Here is an 18991-nt window from a genome sequence, read left to right as displayed (position 1 = left end):
GAGGGCCCTTCTCCTCCCCTCACCCCACACTCTTTAAATAAAGACAAGGATTATTTTACTTGCAATATTTTTCATTTTTTTCCGCGGATTGCCCTTCTTTTGGGGTGGTCTTTAAATTTTGCCTCTCATATTTCGCCTTTAAATTATACCCTTTTTATATCGTCGGTCTTTAATTTTTGCCCTTCGCATTACAACTTTGAGCTTTCACGCCAAATCATGAGGTTCGAGTTCGAATCCCCGCTCAAGCATAAATTAAAAAAAAAAAAAATTACAAGGCAAGGTTTGAGTCGCGTGTATGCGGACCGCATACTTCTTGTTAAAGAATTACAAATTTTATGCCGGACCGCATACTCATGCCTTATGGGCGGACTTGGCGTAAGTATACGGGCCCGCATAACTTTGATAATTTCTTCACAAGTTTATGCGGCGGTGGGGGCATACTTTTAATGGGCAAACTTTATCTTGCCGACCGCATAAACTTGTGAAGGAATTATTAAAGTTATACGGACCCAAAGATACTTATGCCAAGTGCGCCCATAAGGCATAAGTATGTCTGGGTCCGCATAACTTTGGTAATTCCTTCACAAAGTTACGCTAGGTGGGGGCATTTTTAATGGGCAAACATTTATGCGGACCGTAAGATATTGTGAAGGAACTATCAAAGTTATACGGACTCCGGCATACTTATGCCAAGTCCGCTCATAAGGCATAAGTATGCCGGTCCGCATAACTTTGAATTCCTTCACAAGTTGTATTATCTCATGGGGGGCATAGCGAAATTTAAACTCGCCTTGCGAATTTTTTGTAAAATTTTGACCGCGCGTGGGTTCGAACCCGGAACCTATGGGTTTTGTAGAAACAAGAAAAATTTAAAGATTTCAAATATGAGAGGCAAAATTTAAAGACCACCCCAAAAAGAAGGGCAATTCGCAATGTTTTTTGAATTTGAGCAATTCTATCATTCATTAAACGTTCGGTTTAACAAAACCCCACATTAGAAGCAGTGGCTAAGCTTTCATTTTTTAAGAGAAGTTAATTTACACTCCTTTATAGCGTATCATACTATATATATATATATATATATATATATATATATTTGGCATGATGAAAAATATTTTTTTAGGTAGTAGGCTTCTTACTTATTTTTCGTGTATTTGGTAAGTAAGCAAAAAATAAAATTAGCAGAGAATTTATATATAACTTAGAAAAATACCATAGGGGTAGAGGTGGGGTCAGGGGTGGTGGCGGATGGGGCGATCAAGGGGCGGAGGGAGATTGGGAGCGTTAGAGGTGGGGAGGAGACAATAAATTTGAAATGTCACTTATAAAACTTATTTTTTATTCCAACTAGGGAAAGTCATTTCCTGATTTTTAAGGAACTTTTTTGGAGGAAAAATTTTCTAAAATATTTTAGCCAACAAAACATGAAAAAACTAAAAAAAGTTCAAAAATATTTTGCCCCATAGGAATCACACAGTTGAATTCCCTTGAAAGGAGTAAATTATATTTTGACTCCTCTTAGAAAAGATCTTGGCTCTGCCATTGGTTAGGAGCTCGTTTTTGTCCTTAAAACCTAATGAAGCTCCGAGGTTTAAAATCATAACTAAAAATTAAGGGATAAATTTGAATCTTTTTTCTCCAAAAATATACACTTGAAGTTCCCCATTTTATGCTGGAATTTTATTAATGACAAAAAGAAATACAAGAAAATTTAGTAACCAGAAGAGTACAAATGGATTAAAAAAAATATAACTAACAGGAGGACTAAATTGAACATTTCAAAATCTACAAAGGGTAACTTTGAACATTTTGCCTCAAATAAATGCCATCGCATAATTTAAAACCTGTGATCAGATTATCAGAATGTAATAACTGAACTAAGTGCATGTCAAAAGAAACGTATTGATTCTTCTCAGTTACTTGCAAGACTTTGGTTTTTTAAAAACATTAAAAAAAACAGTTGAATTTTCCATTGAAGCAAAGCTTGTAACTTGCTATATTGGATTTTTGAGAATCCAAAAAAGAATTTATTCTTAGCTCATCTCTCTTGTTTTATCCCATTTCTCACGCTTTGATATTTTTGTCTTTTTTCTGAAATTGAGTTTTTGATAGTTATCTTTATTTTACATAATACATGAGACTTTTGTTCAATTATTGAGCCTGAAAAAAACACTTTCAGGACAAGAAACAAGACCATCCATTTATTAGAGGTATTTATAATTAGTTCTCCCTTTTTTTTTTTTGAATTTTATTTATGTTCTTGCATGTGGTTTTTCTTTAGCACTTATCAAGAATCTTTATCAATATTTTCCTTGTTATGATATTTTTTGGGTTTTAGTTATGTTGAGGGTATCTTATCACTGCTTCATTAGATGCTAGAAAGTTCTTTTTATTTTTCTGGGCTTACATAGTTGAATTTCAAGAATTCTTCAAAGTTTCAATCTTTAATGACAAGTTTAATAAAGTTTGTAAGAATTTGCTTGGGTTTTTTTCAAAAGGTTGGTTTGAACTTTTTCTTGAAAAAAAGTAGGTACTGCCTTTTTTTGAAAGATTTTTGAAAAACTAAGTAGGCGTTTGGCCATGAAAACCAAATATTTTTCACTTTATTTGGAATTTTGAAGTTAGAGTTGTGTTTGGTTATAGTTTTTGCAAAGAATATTTGGTTGTGTGAATGTACTGAAAGTGAAAAAAGTGAAAACAGGGTTTTAGGTGTTTTTCAAATTCCAAATACAAGCTGTATTTGGAATTTTCATGGCCAGTGAAAATTCTCATGGCCAAACGGGTCAGTTTGAAAATCTTGAAAATGAAAAGGTAATTCTTTTTTTGTCAAAAACAGTTGAAAGAAACAAGAAAGCAAAATCACTTTTGCTAAAGCTCAAAATTTCCTTCTTTTATGTTCTTCTGTGAGTTATGTTGTGCTTAGGAAATGGAGATTATGGAGTTTGGTTAGCTATTAAAGGAAAATGTATCTGATTGTTAAAATTTGGATTCCCAAGGGTTACATTGTTAACTTTCTTGATTTTGTGAATGCAAATTATAGAGTCTCTGTATTCTGGTTTAAGATTTGTATGTCATTGTAGTTATATGATAATGTGAAATAAAAGCCAAAATTATCTGGTTTTGGAATGAATTGGACATGAATAGAAATACAATGGAGTCATATAGTTGATCCTAGATGACTTGGAACTCGAGCGACAGGTCATGTAGAGCAACCAAGGGCGGAGCTACAGTTCGACAGAACTCAGTAGTGTCGGCTCAGACCCTGTATTTTGTGTTAAAAATCTACTTAATATGTATAAGTAATTTATTCAGAACCCAATAAGGTACCTTTTCTAGAATCCAGAACCTACAAACTCAAAATTCTAGCTCCGCCTCTGGCAATGGGTAAGGGCCAGTACAACACTCGGGTAGGGGATTTGGAGGGGTGGAGTGTTTACCATTACTAAAATTTGGAAGTGAGGCTAAATTTACTGATTCAATGAACTGTGTCCTCAAGTTTTATAGTTAGGCTTGTAAAATGTATCTTTCTCTTCACCTCCTTTCCTCTTCTAAGCAGAACTTCAGAAAGAGTGGTCAACCTTATTGTTAGTGGCCAATGGAATCGTTCTGAAGACACCTCTATCGATCTAATGTGTAAATGACTTTGAACTATTTCCCTATAGAGTTCTCCAGAAAAATGTTTCTGGCTTTTCTGATAGAAATTGCAAATGAGCAACTAGGGGGCGGCAACTAAAGAGGTAGCGAGACTGATCGCAATTTCAGGAATAGGTTGACTTTATTTCATTTTGTTATGGAAAGTGAAAGTCATTTCTTTGTTTTAATCCATATCTATGAGGACTTAAGTGATCTTAGTTTGTAAGTTAAAAATGAAGGACTGGTGCCCAAAGTTAATCAGCTTTCACGGCATGAGGAGGGGAAGAACAATGAAAGACGTTATATAAGTTTCAAATATTCCAGCTTCTTGACGTTTGATGAGTTTAAGTTTTTGGTGAATTTCTTCTAGCATAAACTAGTGATGTCTGATTTCTTTCCGACAAACTTAAAACAACATTTTGTTCAGATCTTACCCAACATGATTTTGTATGCATTTACAACAAATGCTTTCAAGACATGCAACCAATTTAAATGTTTCCTCTGTTTCAATTTATATGATGGTGTTTAATTAAACATGGAGTTTAAATAAGAAAGAAAGACTTAACTTGTGGTCTTAAACATTTCCTCGGCTATAAAAGCATGTCATTAAGGGTAAAATGGGAAGTTCAATAAGTTAAGTTGTTTTCAAATATAGAAAGCTTGCCATTCTTTTCGGAAGATACTAATAAGGAAAGAGTGCTACATAAAATGGAATAAAGCAATTGTCACTTCTTGATAAGAAATGGAAGTGTTCCAAAATTACTTCTGCTCTTTCACTATGTACAGCTGTGAGGACTAACATCGATCTGAAAGCAATCAGCCGGTTGGGTTATTATTTTTGTTGTTGTCCTTATTGTTTTGATACATTCAAGAAATTGTTATAATTCGATCGTTGTTTGTGCAGAAATAAGGTGGTGTTACGTTGATAAAGAATCTCATGGAGGACAAGCAATTGAAATTTAATCAACCTCTTCTGTCAGTTAGACGAATCTCTTCGGCGGTGATTTCCCAGAGAGACGAGAAAAAGAAAACAGACAATTACTTTCCTGCTATGACATGTCCTCCTCATTACAAATCAGAGTTGAAGTCAGGCCTAGTGGGGAAGCCGGGAACTGTTCCTTTCCGCTGGGAACATAGCCCCGGAAGACCTAAGGATGAGAGGGGCCCAAAAACTCATCTCACAGAAAAGCCGAAGCTTCCCCCTGGGTGGAAATTAAGAGATAACCACGATTTCGATCAAACAGGAAAAATTCAAAATACAATGCCAAGTTTCACTTCTTCGGATGAAAATGTAAAAAAGATTGAGAGTTTTGACAGCTCGAAAGAAATGATGCACGATAAGGAAAAGATTGAATCGGAGGATGGCGACGAAACCTATTTGGATGCCCTGGATACACTTTCAAGAACCGAATCGTCCTACCTAAATTGTAGTGTAAGTGGCTTAAGTGAATTTGATGAGCCAGACTCGAATCCACGGACTAAGGATTTCATGATGGGTCGGTTTCTGCCAGCGTCCAAGGCTATGGCTTCAGATAAGACTTCAGAAACACCTTATTACGTTCGCAAGAAGCAACCGCCTGTCGAGGATCACCAGAGACAGATGATGAAGGTAATAAATGGGGATAGACGGCCTCAATTGCGCTACGGACCTAGTTTTACACTTTATCATTCCCAAGCCCATGAAGAAGAAGAAGAAAGTGATGATGACGGTTACAATAATGAAAATTTATCTACTAAAATTTGTGGACTGCTGCCTCATTTTTGTTTGAAAAGTTCATTTCGTCATCTGAATCCCATACCTGCAATGGGTGTAAGAACTCGAATACCCGTGTCTCCTGTCAGTAGAACACGAACGGGGTCCTCTTCTACTGCTTCTTGTAGCGGAACCGAGAATGAGGTATGAACTTCCATACTTTTCTTCTTGGCACCTCATTGCGAAAATGGCAAAAATTGTCCCTTATCTTTGGTAGTAGGTTCAAAGTAGTCCCTTAAGTATCGCTTGAACAATTTTGGTCCTTTAAATTTGTCAAATATGAACACTTTAGGTCTCCATCAGATGTTTACCAAACTCTGGTTGTTAAATTTAATTGGAACTGTGAAAATAGAAAGTATTTACCGGGAACTCACATTTGGAATGACAAATATTGTAGTTTATGTTATTTTAGTCTATTTCCAGAGTTTGTGCAACTTTTTTAGGAGCAATTTCAGTTATTTTTTGCTTCTAGTGTAGTTCTTTTTATCTCGCGGTTTCAGAAATTTTGAAGAAAATTTCTAGTTTTTCTGGTTAACTTTTTTCCACAATTCCGGTTAAATGTAACAATCAGAGTTTGATACACATTTGACGGAGACTGAAAGTGCTCACATTGACAAACTTAAAGGACCAAAGCTGCTCAGTTGATACTTAAGGGACTATTTTGAACCTACTACCAAAGATAACGGACTACTTCTGTCATTTTTCCGCAGCTCATTGCTTTACTTCATGCACTCTCATGGTGCTAACTTTCTCACTCAAATTTTCTTTGATTAAACTGTAATTATAATTCTTGTACAGCAATCAACATCTGATATAAGTGAGCAAAGGTCTGTAGTTGGATCCGTAACAACTCAACTACACGAGGATAAGAACGATGTCAAGGGCAGGGCCGATTCAACTTATGCTAATGATATTTACAAGAATAATACAATCATTAGCACTAATCCTGAGGTCAAGTGCTTGGGCTTGGAGGAAAGACCCAGCCAAAGATTTCATGAAGTGGATGTTTTAACTCCTGTTGTAGAGAAAACTTTGTACATAGATACTGTGCATAAAATGGATTCTTCAGCTAAAATAGTACCTGACAGTGAAGGTAGAGAAAAAACCAGAAAGCCGATTCAGAGAAGAGAAGGTTTAGAAAACTCGTGCAAAGTGCATCCGGAGTTTTTTCCTGTTCCGCCACCTTTACCAAAATCTCCATCAGATTCATGGCTTTGCCGCACTTTATCCACAAAGAATGCACCTTCACGGGCTTATATAGGGACAGTACTAAATCCTACTAACCAGCCTTCTAAGCCACTGCCTAGTGATCCCAAGTGGGAAACAATTGTTAAAATGACAAAGAAGCAATAGCATTTGTGAAACTCTGAGGTAAATTCTTCATTTCTTCCAATATATGAGTTTATGTATTTTTCAACGTGTGTATTGCTGATTGTCTGATACTCCCTCTGTCCAATTTATGTTCCAAAAAGAATTGACAACTTTCTAAATATAGAAACACTGTAAGTTAAACTTCCCATTTTATCCTTAATGAGAAGCTTTTATAGCCACACAAATGCTATGGAATGTTTAATACCACAAGTTTCAAAAGCCTTAGGGGCCGTTTGGTTCAAGGGATTAGGTGAGTTATCCCGGTTTAATTTTGGAATTGAAGTTATCTCATGTTTGATTGGAGGTATTAGCTAAAATCGGTATTATAATCAGGACTATAATATAAATAACTTATCCCATTGAAGGTGGGATGAGTTATCCAGGTTATAGTCCTGGTTTTATTCCCAGGATTATAACCAGGGATATCCTGGTTTCAAACCAAACGGACTCTTATATCCACACAAATGTTATGAAGTGTTTATGATCACAAGTATTAAAAGTCTTCATTTATTTCTTGAACTCTGTGACTACTCAAACTTTGCCACATAAACTGAAACGGAGGGAGTATACTATTTAAGCATGTTCTTTATTTTTCCTGTTTCTTAATTTCGCCGTTCTATCAGGAACTCGGGTTGGGACATATATACAAGAAGGTCAATCGAAGATGAAAAGGCTTTTCTGAAGTTCTCTGGTTGTTTCTCATGCTTTCTTGTGCATAACAAATAATACAATTGGCGCGAAGGTGACCGATAATAAATTGTTTGCTATATAGATTCTACACTTTCTAGTTGTAATGGCTCTATATCTGTGAACTCATTACATGATGGAGTGAGAGTTATTTGTACAGGTGATCATGAGATAAATTTAGGCTTAATCCCTTGCATGGGTGAGGGATTTGTAGAGAAACATAACCTATAATGTAATAGAGTTTCTTGTTTATGTGATGGAGATACAGTGAAGTAGTGTACCTCACAATTGCGTTAGTGAGTGAGGTAGATGTATTGATATTGGACAAAAGCCCGGAATTAAGTGGAGAACAGCTAAGGGACGGACTCATTATCCACTGAGTCTCGAACCGTGTGTTAGCAAGCTCTCGGAGATTTCTCGGTTATCAAAAAAATGTATCGGTAGTCACATTCATGCCTCAAAATATTGTCATTTGGGTGTTTTACCCAGAAGAGCTAGCATTGAAATCTAGTGATTCTCGAATGAGATGTGAGCAAACAGTTTCTGTCTTCCTTTTTCAAGATTCAGTTGCCAGAATACGGGCTTTCCCTTTTTATGAATCTACTTGAAGAAGATAAACTGTACAAAAGTACAGAAATCAGTCAATCTGAATCTTCAATCCTGTTATTAAGTCTTGACTAATCATGTTGACCTGTTGGAGATTGAACAAGTTCTTAAGGTCGTTAGGTTCGCGTACAAGTCATACTGTGTTATTCATCGACTCGTTTAGCACATATTGGTGTGTTGGAGATCGCATGACTTGATTCCTCTTCTTCCACTGAATACCCTTTCTCTTATATACAGTGGAAGAAGACGAATCAAGTCATGCAATCTCCAATCTAGTCCTAGCTCCTGCATTCGCTCCTCGGGACTAAAGCTGCTAACGTTGCATGTCCGCCTCATGTATAAGGCGGAAAGAAACATGTATTTGAATAAGTTCATCGGTATTAATCCTCGTGGAAAACTTACATGTTTGGTGTCATTTGATTTAGAGACAAGTTATGCAAGGACTAACAATGCATGAATGATAATGCGTGGATTATTTTTTGTCATATGCTTGGTTTGATGCACTAAAATTGACACCACTTTGTATGATTTAGAATGTGTGCTTTTAGCCTTTTACGGTTTAACGAAGTAAGAGTTTGTTTACAATTAAAAAGATTAATTTGTCAATTTAGTTACTCTAATCCACATATTACTGAACCCTTATTCTTAATCCACATTTTATCGTGCCACTTTTGTGACAGGACATTGTTTCAGCTGTGCTGAAATTTGGTTTAATACCAGATGATGTCAAACACTTATATGATATGGAGCTCACTGCCCCACAGGCTTCCATACGCTAAATGCAGTGTGAGAGCATTAAAACTACTACATACTTAACATTCCTTCTATCCCAATTTATGTGGCAGTGTATTATTGGACATGGAGTTCAAGAAAGAAAAGAAGACTTTTGAAATTTATAATCTCAAATAAATAGACATTTGTATGGTTAAAATTCATCTCATTGAAGATTAAGTAGAAAGTTTAAAGTTAAATTATTTCTCACTAAGGAAGTATATTATACAAGTAGCGACACATAAATTGGAAAGGAGGAAGTAACTGAATTTCAGATTCTTTGCTGGATAACATCGATACCAGCAAAAAATCGTGGGACTAAGAGTATCAGTTTAAAAGCATAAATTAAGGTGAGATCAGTAAATTAATATATGGTATATAGATATGTACATAAGAAATGGCCTATTCTCTAGAAAACACCAGTCATTATTTCCACATTGTCTAGACATAATACAAATTCACCTCAATAATGCCCAAATTAACTAATCACTGCGTTCAAAAAGTTGATCGAAAGAACCGAAAATGAATCATCCTCTAAGGTTTGATGGCACGACCCTTGTATTGTCCTCGATGGATGACAAAGTCATCAGGAGGTTGAAACTCTTCCAACCAAGTCACCTTTGAGAATATCTCCCCCTCAACCTCGAGCTCACCTTAACGATGTGAAGTATTTAAAGTAAGATTTGTAATACAGTTGAATGTTCATATCCATATAAGAGTTGGCACCAGAGTAATTACCTGGTAGATCACCTCGAGGAGACCTTCGGAAATAAGTGCAATGACGTCCATCATCAGCAGAGTAAGGTGGAGAAAGGATATCAAAAATAGCACAAGGGGTTATAGCTTTGAAACAATGAATATTGCCTCCATTTGTCGGATACAGAGTAGTTGTCCCACATGGAGCTGTCATCTCACAATCTTTAAAAAGTTTGGCTGGTCTTGCACCTGAAAACATTTAACAGGTAATGAACATGGTAAATGGTCAGTTCAACCTAAAATCAAGATTTAGAATAGAATCATTTCATGACAAGCATAGACCCCAAATCCTAAGAGCTCGTGGAAGAGCAACTCCTTCCAGCCAAATGACCCAAATTGCCAGCATCTATCTGATAATAAAACATAATTCCGACTTCCAAGGATCTAGATTTGAGTATAAATTGAACACATTCGTATTTTCTTTCTGCTCGGACGAGATATTAATTGTCCAGTTATCGATCTAAAAGCAGTTTAGTTCCATGTGGTGCAACCATACAGTTTACAACAACAACATGCTCAGTATATTCCCACAAGCGGGGTGTGGGGAGGGTGGGGTGTACGCAGACCTTACCCTTACCTCTGTGGGGTAAAGAGGTTGTTTCCGATAGACCCTCGGCTCAAGAAAATCATTTTTCAGAAATGATTTGAAAGAAATGCAAGATTAAAAAGCCAACATGAAAATAATAAAAGAAAGAACCGTAGTAATAAAATCGAAGCATAAGATAGTGCTAGCATATTAGTAATAATACTGGTAAGGGAGCAGACAAATGCTCCGGACTAGAACCCCGCTCTACCATTGTGAAGAGAAAACGCTCTACAACCATACAGTTGACCTTTGTGCACAAGTATTGAGATATATAATTCTGAAAGAATATGTGAACTAAACTCTAGTACCTTGCTAGTCTACTGAGCTTAACAGTGATTATTTGTGAAATGGAATACAAGTTCTGCATAGGATGTGAATGCAACTCTCGAATACGACATCTACTCAACAACAAAAAAAAACGACTCTTACCAAAGTACCATCACAAATCCTTAAACCTAGTTTCAGTCAGCAAGAACTTTAGTTATCAAGTTCTTAACATAAAGCATCACTTGGCCAAAACAAAACCAGCAAAAAGAGAAACAAATACATGTTTTTGAGTTTATCTACACTGAAACACAATAACAGAAAGGCAAGTCAGCGAAAGGATTCCAATTCCATGAGAAGTAGATAGAAAAAAGTGCCTTACGATTAATAAAACTCCAAAGGAAAAATCAAACACTAATGTTGCCTCAAATTAATTGAACATCAAAACGTTATATGAAACAATCCATGTTCTACAATGAAATAAAATTTCAAAAGAGAGCTTATTTAAATAGACATCCTGTGCAAAAATACCACTTCAAATAGTACACACCTTCGGGTGGAAATGAAGGCCCTGGACTATCGATCCAATCATAGGCTTTCACATGTAAGGAACCATATATAAGCTTACTTAAAACGGTCATCCCAGGGTGGTTATGTAAAGGAATGATTGAAGAAGGTGGCATGCAGAATATTCCCATCTGTAAGAACATTCAACAGGCTAACGGATCTCAATTATGCAGTTTTCATACCTCTCCTTATAGAAGAACAACATTCTTCTTAATGGAAAAAATTAAAAAGCTAACAGTTGCACAACACTTACAGTGAAGCTCTCACATTCATGCAAGTGTAGGTATCTGATTGGTGGGACCGACCGTACACCCCCATTACGCTCATGCATGGTACCTTTCCAACTCTTGACAAGTTGTGCCTCCTGCTCAAGACCTACATCAGAAGGCTTGATTTTCTCTGAAAAAGAAAAAAAGAAAAAAAGAATAGCCGACACACCAATAATGAGAATTTCAAGAGTGGAACACTAAAATCTGGGGTATCAGGCAAAGGATTCAACAAATAACTGACACTTTCACTTCATGGTCCCAATATAGAAATTAAGGAAAAGGGTCCCCGAAAAATTATTCAAATCTGTGAATTATGTGATTTTATGCACTGTCTAACAAAAGAATGACAAACATGAATTTGTTTCAGACTTTCAGGAAGGAACAGACTCTTCATGAAAAAAATTATACAAGTCAAAATCAGTCCCTATTTCAAAAATGAAATACTGAACAACTCCAAAAACTTGAATAAAACCTGCATCAAACCAAATTGACTTGGCTCAGTTGGCTCAGGTTGCAGATGGGAGGAGGAGATCATTCACTTCCCAAACTTAGCACCGTTACAAAAAAGAAATGTTTGTATACAGAATCATGGACCTTAATCCCTTCATTTCCTAACAATGCCCCCCCGACTCTCCTATTTTCTCTACATATAATATATAACTAATAGTTCCAGCAAAACTCATCGTTCCTTCAATCACCCTCCAAGTAGCATAGCAGTCTCACATGGAGAACTGAGATTTTAGTTCTTTCCATAGACTCCTATTCCTCATTCAGTCCACGAAGCTGCTCCCTGCTGCTCTCCACTTCACCCCTGTAACGAACAAGGTAAATCCTTAATACCTATCGTTAGATTAAATAGCACCAACCTCACCCTTTTCATCTCTACCTTCTTAGCACCAATCTAAACCCCTACCCACCCTGAACCACCACCACAGAAAAGAAAAAAGAAATCCAATCCGACACCCGAGAAGCTGCACGACATCAATGTCAGCTTACAAAACTAGTAACTTCTTGATAATTAAGATATGGAATATATTTATAGACTGATTTAAGTTTTGAAATTGTTTGTTCCTTTTAACCATCTGTTTCTTCATCGTAAAGTGGTTAGCCAGCTCTGGAATCTGTTTATCAGCTTCAAAGGTGTAAAATGGACTATGCCTGGAAGAACAACAGAGGCTCTAACAAGCTGGAATACTGAGGGAAGTGGCAGCACAAACAAAGACAGATGAAGAATTGTCCCAGCAATTATATGGTGGACTATTTGGAAGGAGAGTAATTCCATGTGTTTTGAAGGCAATAGTAGCTCGTTGCAAAGGATCAAAATGAATTGCATTCTAAGTTTTTGTTATTGGTGCAATTTTGATTATATAGATGACCCTGTTTCTAGACATCCTAGGATCCTTATAAGATGAGATAGGATTTAGAGATAGTCTTTGTTTTTACTCTTTTGGATGTAGATTCAATGCTGTAAATTTTTTTATGCCAGCATTTTGTGCTAATGATTAATATACAGTGTCTGCTAACTTGTCAAAAAAAAAAAATTGTTTGTTCCTCTTTTTACAACCAAGAAATCTCCGAAGGTCAATGGCGCACTGTTGGAAACTCAGTGGATCATGATCCCGCCCCCCTACCCATCTCCACTGAAATACCAGGTTTTTGTTTGTGGTAGGGCGCAAACCGTTGAAGTGTGCCTAACCACAGATCACAACTTGCTCTCTTACCACTAGACCAAAGCCCGATTGGAATTATTAGTTTTCCTTTTTTGCAAAAAGGAGAAATGAAACAGGGTAACTGGGCTCTATGAAATGAATCTTCATTTGATCTACTAGGAGTGCAAACTCTAGATACTTTGGTGTCTACCGCAAGTAGTTGGTTCTTCATTTGGGCTTCAGTCGCTAAAAAATTATGTGTTTATTTTCCTATCTCATGTGTGCTATAACATCCCATTGGTTCTTTGCAGTGACTGTTGCCATCACAGAAAACTTAAAGGGATGTTTTCACCTTTACATTGTAGCTAAGAGGGATATCTAATAAACAATCTGATAAATACTTATCAATAAAAAGAAACTATATGATTCAACTATAGGATCTGGACATTCATCTTCAGGAGTTTCTTAAGATTTATCTTAATCATCCAGATGCTTCATTAGCCTCATTGTACTAGTGTAAAATAAGTTGGAACAGAGTTGTGAGTCTTTTGTACAGATCCTTCAATATCTACACAAAAATTACTAAAACTTGATATCATACACATACCACAATTGATAGACACACGGGATCCCATATAGGTTTTAACCTAATTATGTAACATCTTCCCCAACTCCACCACTTTGATACGGGAACACACCAATCCTCTCTAACGACATTTTTGAGTCTGTCTAATGTTTCGATCATATTCATGATGCATCCAGCTAATTAATTTCATTAATAATCTTAGCTCCATTTTCTCACCTTTCCAACAAACCTAACCTAATTTTGGTGAAGTAGAGTTCAATTTCTTTAATAATATAGTTGTATCCAAGTTGCTTTTTGCCTTCCCTTGCACTAACAATAAATTAGAAGTCATTCCTGTACTCACAGATCTTATAAGTCCAACCATAGAACTATACCAAGGTTGTTTTCTAACCACCTAAGAGCCCACAAAATGTGAGGTGACTTAGAGATGCACAGCAATCCATAAGCCTATCGAAAAGAAAGTTCCTTGTATAGATGATTGGGTGGAGTTTGTAGAGAATCATATTCTTTTGTAGATTCTTTACCTTCAGGTATACTCCTTGTGTGCGGCCAATTTGGCCATGTTTATGAATGAAAATATATTTACCTAATTAAAAAAAAAATTAGAAAGAAAAAATTGTTATAAAATATTTGATGAGGTAGCTTCGCACTAGTCATACCGATAGCAAATTAGCAACTAGCTAGTAGTTTCTCAGATAAAGGATCATGTAGCTTTCCTTTCAATGTTTTTGAATATAACCATTTCAACTTTTTCCTTTGATAACCTAACAATTTTCACCTAGACTAACCTCCTCTCTGCCTCTCTATAGTTCAGACCTCCTTGCCAATCCCACACAGACACTTCCACATCTCCACATCAAAACCCCAAATTTGACTTCTTTTCTTTTTAAATCTCAATCAGCAACACTAATGTTTATTTTTTGCTTACATTTTTATTTTGATCAGGTAAAAGTATTTCATTCAAAAACAAGGACAAAATCGGCTGCATACAAGTGGTATACCAAAAGGTAAAGCATCTGCAAAAACATATGATTCTCTACAAAATCCATCCAATCGTCTATACAAAAGGGCACTTTTTGGGTGCACCAAAAAGCAATAAGGGACCGAAGACTACTCCTCAACTGGGGAAAGCTCGTCTCTACTCCTTCAAAAGCTCTCCTATTTCTCTCTTTCCATACTATCCACATTAACGCAAATGGAACAACTTTCCACGCCCTCTGTCTTCTTCTCCTCCCGCTCTTCCAACTGGCCGTCAACTCCTCCACGTTGTTTGATATCACCCAAGGAGTTCCAAACCACCTAAACATATCCCACCATAACCTCATTGTCAATCCACAATGTAAAGGAAGACGATTCACGTCCTCGCCCGTCTCCTTGCACATGTAGCACCAACTGACGCATACAACCTTTCGCTTTCTCAGATTTTCTACTGTCAAAATCGCCTCTCTAGCGGCTAACCAAGTAAAAAAGCACACTTTTCTCGGCACTTTTTGAATCCATATTGCATTACATGGAAACACCTGCTCCTCCTAACCAAAAGCTTCTCATAGAAGGTCTTCACAGAGAACACACCATTATTCCCAATTTCCAGCACCATGCATCAGGATTAATACTCAGATTGACTTGGCTATGAAGTGAGGCTGGCAATCTTTGGAACTCAACTACTTCCCAGTCATTAAAATCCCTCCGAATCTTAAGTCCCAAAAGCTCTCTCCATCTTGTATCCCCCTAATTTGTTGAATTGTCAACTCTCTTTGGAAAGAAATTCTATATATAACTCTAGAATTCATCTTTCAAAATCACATCCCCACACCATCTATGTCCCCAAAAATCTATTCTCTTCCCGTCTCCGACCTTGAATGAAGTGTTTCCCCAAGAATCATCTCATCCCTTCAAAATATTCCTCCATAGGCCACACCCAAAAGGCAAAGTGATATCTCTAGTTCTCCGCCCTCCTTCCATAAAGCACTGTGAAGGAGTTGATGGCCAGTTGGAAGAGCGGGAGGAGGAGGAGAAGACGAAGGGCGTGGAAAGTTGTTCCATTTGCGTTAATGTGGATAGTTTGGAAAGAGAGAAATAGGAGAGCTTTTGAAGGAGTAGAGATGAGTTTTCCCCAGTTGAGGAGTAGTCTTCGTTCCCTTATTGCTTTTTGGTGTACCCAGATTGCTTATATTTTCTATCTACAATGCTGGTAAAATCGAACACTTAGACTTTCCTCCTCAGGATTGTTTAGATTTTTCTCCTCGGGATTGCCTCTTACAACATTCCATATTTCAATGATATTGAGTTTCTTGCCTAAAATGCGTCTGCAATCTGCAAGCTGATACCCCTAAACTAGTTAAGTTTGCTGGAAAATATCTTGACTTCAACAAAAGAAGATGTCATTTAATACTCCATCAGGAACACAGCCATGTGTGCAGTCTAGTTAGTTTAATAATTGGCTAAAATTGTAATGAATTTCCTTTTCAATGGAACCTACATCGACAGCTTGCTGTTACTCATTGTATCAAAATGAACATGGAGTTATGCATTAGGTGAGAGTTGCCAGTGGCTGCCTACAGCGTTGCTCTATTCAGTCATGAAGTTAAACAAAGTTACAAGGGGAAAGAAAAATAATGCAAGCCTTGGAAAAACATCAAGGATACAAGTTTGCTTGATTTTGCGGTGCTCAAAATATCCTAATTTAGTGTCTTTTACAACAGATTATTTTTTATACAGATTGATATCTTTTATGGAATCTCCAGGTTTAGGGTACTACAGGATATTTTCAACATCTTTTCTGCATTTTCAGTGTTTGTTGAATTTCGTTAAAGGAAAGCTTGAGGTCCATTTGAATCCAAACAGCTAACTGTAACAGAAGCGATTTGCAGAAAATTTGCAACTTGTAAGCATTTGTAGAGATGCAACCTTATCCCTATATCTGATGCCAAATGAGTTCAGTGGAAGAAATGTTCACCTCTTCAATTAATTATTCTGGTTCTTTAAAACTTTTGTGACTGCGTTTTTAGTGTTTAAGAGACCAACTTGGTTTTATAGTTATTTGTAAGCCCAAGCTCCATTCCGGAATAACCATAAACTTAGGAAAAAAAATTAAAAGGACATACTCAAAGTTCACCATATTTAGGCACCCAAATAGCTCTTTGTTCCTATCTTTCTTTTCTCTAAATAATTAACCAGCTCAGTCCAAACCAAAATCCTTTTCAACCCAAGTAATTTCCCATTCAGAAACAAATATCCCCAAAAAAAGCCTCAAAGATGCCTGTGCAGATTCGAAAAAGAATCAGACTTTCGTCTAATCTCAACGATTTCCTAATTAATTCATAAAAGAATCAAATTTCCATTTAAATCTCCATACTTTCCTAATCAACAATACGAAAGAGGAATGACATTGAAATATTATGAGCTAAACTAAATGCGACGCTTAAGGTTTAAAACTGAAAGGCTATAATTGACCATAAAGATATTTCCTTCACCATACTATGTGGCAGCAGCAGAGAGCTCAAGTAAAAAACTAATCTGAATACTTATCCGATTCAAAAGATAATGTTAGTTCAGTGTTATCAAAAGCGAAAAGCGCAAAAAGCTCTAAGGTCAGCTGGGGCTTTAAGCGCAAAGCGCAAATAAAGCGTGGGCTTTAATGAAAAAAGGCGCAATGGTGCAAAAATAGAAATATATATATGTTTAGTCGAAGACTAATAATAATAAGCATGATAACAAATATATGGACAACGAAATTGTAAAAACATTATGATAAAGTGAAATATCAATTTTCTTATGTCATCTCTTCAAGAAAGGCTCATTGTCAAGGAATAGTATGTCTTAGAGCTTTGATGATGACACTGAAGGGCACATAAAGCGAGGCGAAGCGCTCAACATGTTTTGAGCCTCGCTTCAGGGCTTAAACGCGCTTTAAGCACGCCTTTGACAACACTGTGTTAGTTTGCTCAACAAGAAAAGAATATAGATAAGCCCATTAATAACGCAGATGATACAACATATCCCGCTCATTTGCTACATGTGCAAGGCTGCACCCATCTTCAGTTTGCATGGTACAGCCAGCATGATATTTTCATTTTTTTAGAAAAAATAATTTGCTGTTATCCAACAGATTTTGTTAAAGGGAACTAGTTTTTAAGAGTATTTTTGCCCTGAGCACAATAGGATAGTGATTTGTCCTTATAGATATACATTTCACCATTTACCGCAGGCTGCAGACAGTAGTTAAGACATCATACGTTTAATGTAATACTACCGACAAAGACTGCATTTATCAACTTGAGGAAGACTGACAGAAAATTAGTGTTTTGTCTCTTCTTTTTATAATCAAATTATAGTGCTTAATCTCAAAATGGAGTAACAAATGGTCACGTAAATAGGTTTTTAAAAAGAGACGCTGCTAAACCTACTTAATGCAAAAGTAAGAGATCCACTTGAATTAAAAAATGATAGGCATAATTGTACTCCAGATCCTAAACAAAACATAAGGAACTAACAAGATCCAAGAAATGCTCAGCTTTTCTATTTTTATGCATTGTCCTGATGTCAACACCAATATATTTCCACTTTTCCATATCAAAAGTTGTCTACAAAAAAACGCCAAAACAGCCTTCACCAACAAGTGGAAATAAATAGAGTAAACAGAAAAGAAAAAAAAGGATCAACTAAATCACGTGGTTGATTGAAATCTATACGCGTGGCCAACAATCAAGTAAACTTAAAAAAGAATTTGAAAAGTTTTTATGAAACCTACCTAAGAGGGAACGGACTTTCTCGAGAGCATCTTCTGACATGGGTCCATTAGTAGAAAGTGATGCTTTACAGGCATTATAAAGCTTTTGTACAGCTGGCATGTTTATCAAACCGACCACCTTTACCCTGACTGCCTACGCAAACGAACTTGTCTTGTAGCTAACAGCTCGAAGCTAACCCTAAGATTGCTGTCTGAAGGGTCCTCTATTTCTCAGAAGACCCTTCAAGTACAAATCAGGCACAAGCTGGACTTTTAACACAAACAAAACCGATGATCGTATATCCACGTGGTGCTTAACGGATCCAGCTTTCTATTATCATTGCCACCTACTGAACAGACAAAAACCGACCGTTAAAACTCCGTGTTGCAGAAAATCACATAAATTTAGCACTGTAATTTGAATTTGATTATTTGAGGAGAAACTATTTAATACTAAATTCCCAAAAAAGAGCTTCAAGCCCTATTAATAGCAAATTATTTACACATATGAGGTTTCTCTGAATCCAATGTTCTATGCCAAAAAACGGATGCCCAAGAAAAACTGTTTTCCATCTAACAATCCATTTTTCACTACAACAACAACATACCAAGTGTAATCCCACAAGTGGGGTGTCGGGAGGGTGGTGTGTACGCAGCCTTACCCCTATTAAAATTATAAACACTAACACTGTTAAAATTATTTAAACCACTAGGTGATTTCTTTCCATCTGCATATAGCATTAGTGGGCAGAGTTACCTGATAT

At 36.5% G+C, this 18991-nt stretch overlaps 2 protein-coding genes across 3 annotated transcripts; one reads left to right on the top strand and one right to left on the bottom strand.

The window, feature by feature from the left end:
• Window positions 1-1879: 1879 nt before the first annotated feature.
• On the top strand, window positions 1880-6848 carry LOC132053329 (uncharacterized). 2 transcript variants are annotated; one of them, XM_059445304.1, is made up of 3 exons: window positions 1880-2210; window positions 4538-5530; window positions 6185-6848. In XM_059445304.1, the coding sequence occupies exons 2-3, from the start codon at window positions 4571-4573 to the stop codon at window positions 6737-6739; spliced, it is 1515 nt and encodes a 504-aa protein (XP_059301287.1). In that variant the 5' UTR covers window positions 1880-2210; window positions 4538-4570; the 3' UTR covers window positions 6740-6848. The 2 variants fall into 2 exon arrangements, with proteins under 2 accessions (XP_059301287.1, XP_059301288.1); XM_059445305.1 differs by lacking the exon at window positions 1880-2210 and adding an exon at window positions 2538-4456.
• Window positions 6849-9148: 2300 nt separating this feature from the next.
• LOC132053328 (plant cysteine oxidase 4) lies at window positions 9149-18388 on the bottom strand. The gene is made up of 5 exons (XM_059445302.1): window positions 18249-18388; window positions 11248-11393; window positions 10978-11125; window positions 9560-9766; window positions 9149-9474 (listed from the first exon to the last, which is right to left on the bottom strand). Exons 1-5 carry the CDS (start codon window positions 18346-18348, stop codon window positions 9356-9358), a joined length of 720 nt encoding a protein of 239 aa, XP_059301285.1. The 5' UTR covers window positions 18349-18388; the 3' UTR covers window positions 9149-9355.
• Between the last annotated feature and the right edge of the window lie 603 nt (window positions 18389-18991).

Source organism: Lycium ferocissimum, chromosome 4, assembly GCF_029784015.1.
Source record: "Lycium ferocissimum isolate CSIRO_LF1 chromosome 4, AGI_CSIRO_Lferr_CH_V1, whole genome shotgun sequence".
Lineage (NCBI taxonomy): Eukaryota > Viridiplantae > Streptophyta > Magnoliopsida > Solanales > Solanaceae > Lycium > Lycium ferocissimum.
The sequence above is the reverse complement of the archived record's forward strand: the minus strand, read 5'-3'. Positions and strand labels throughout refer to the sequence as shown.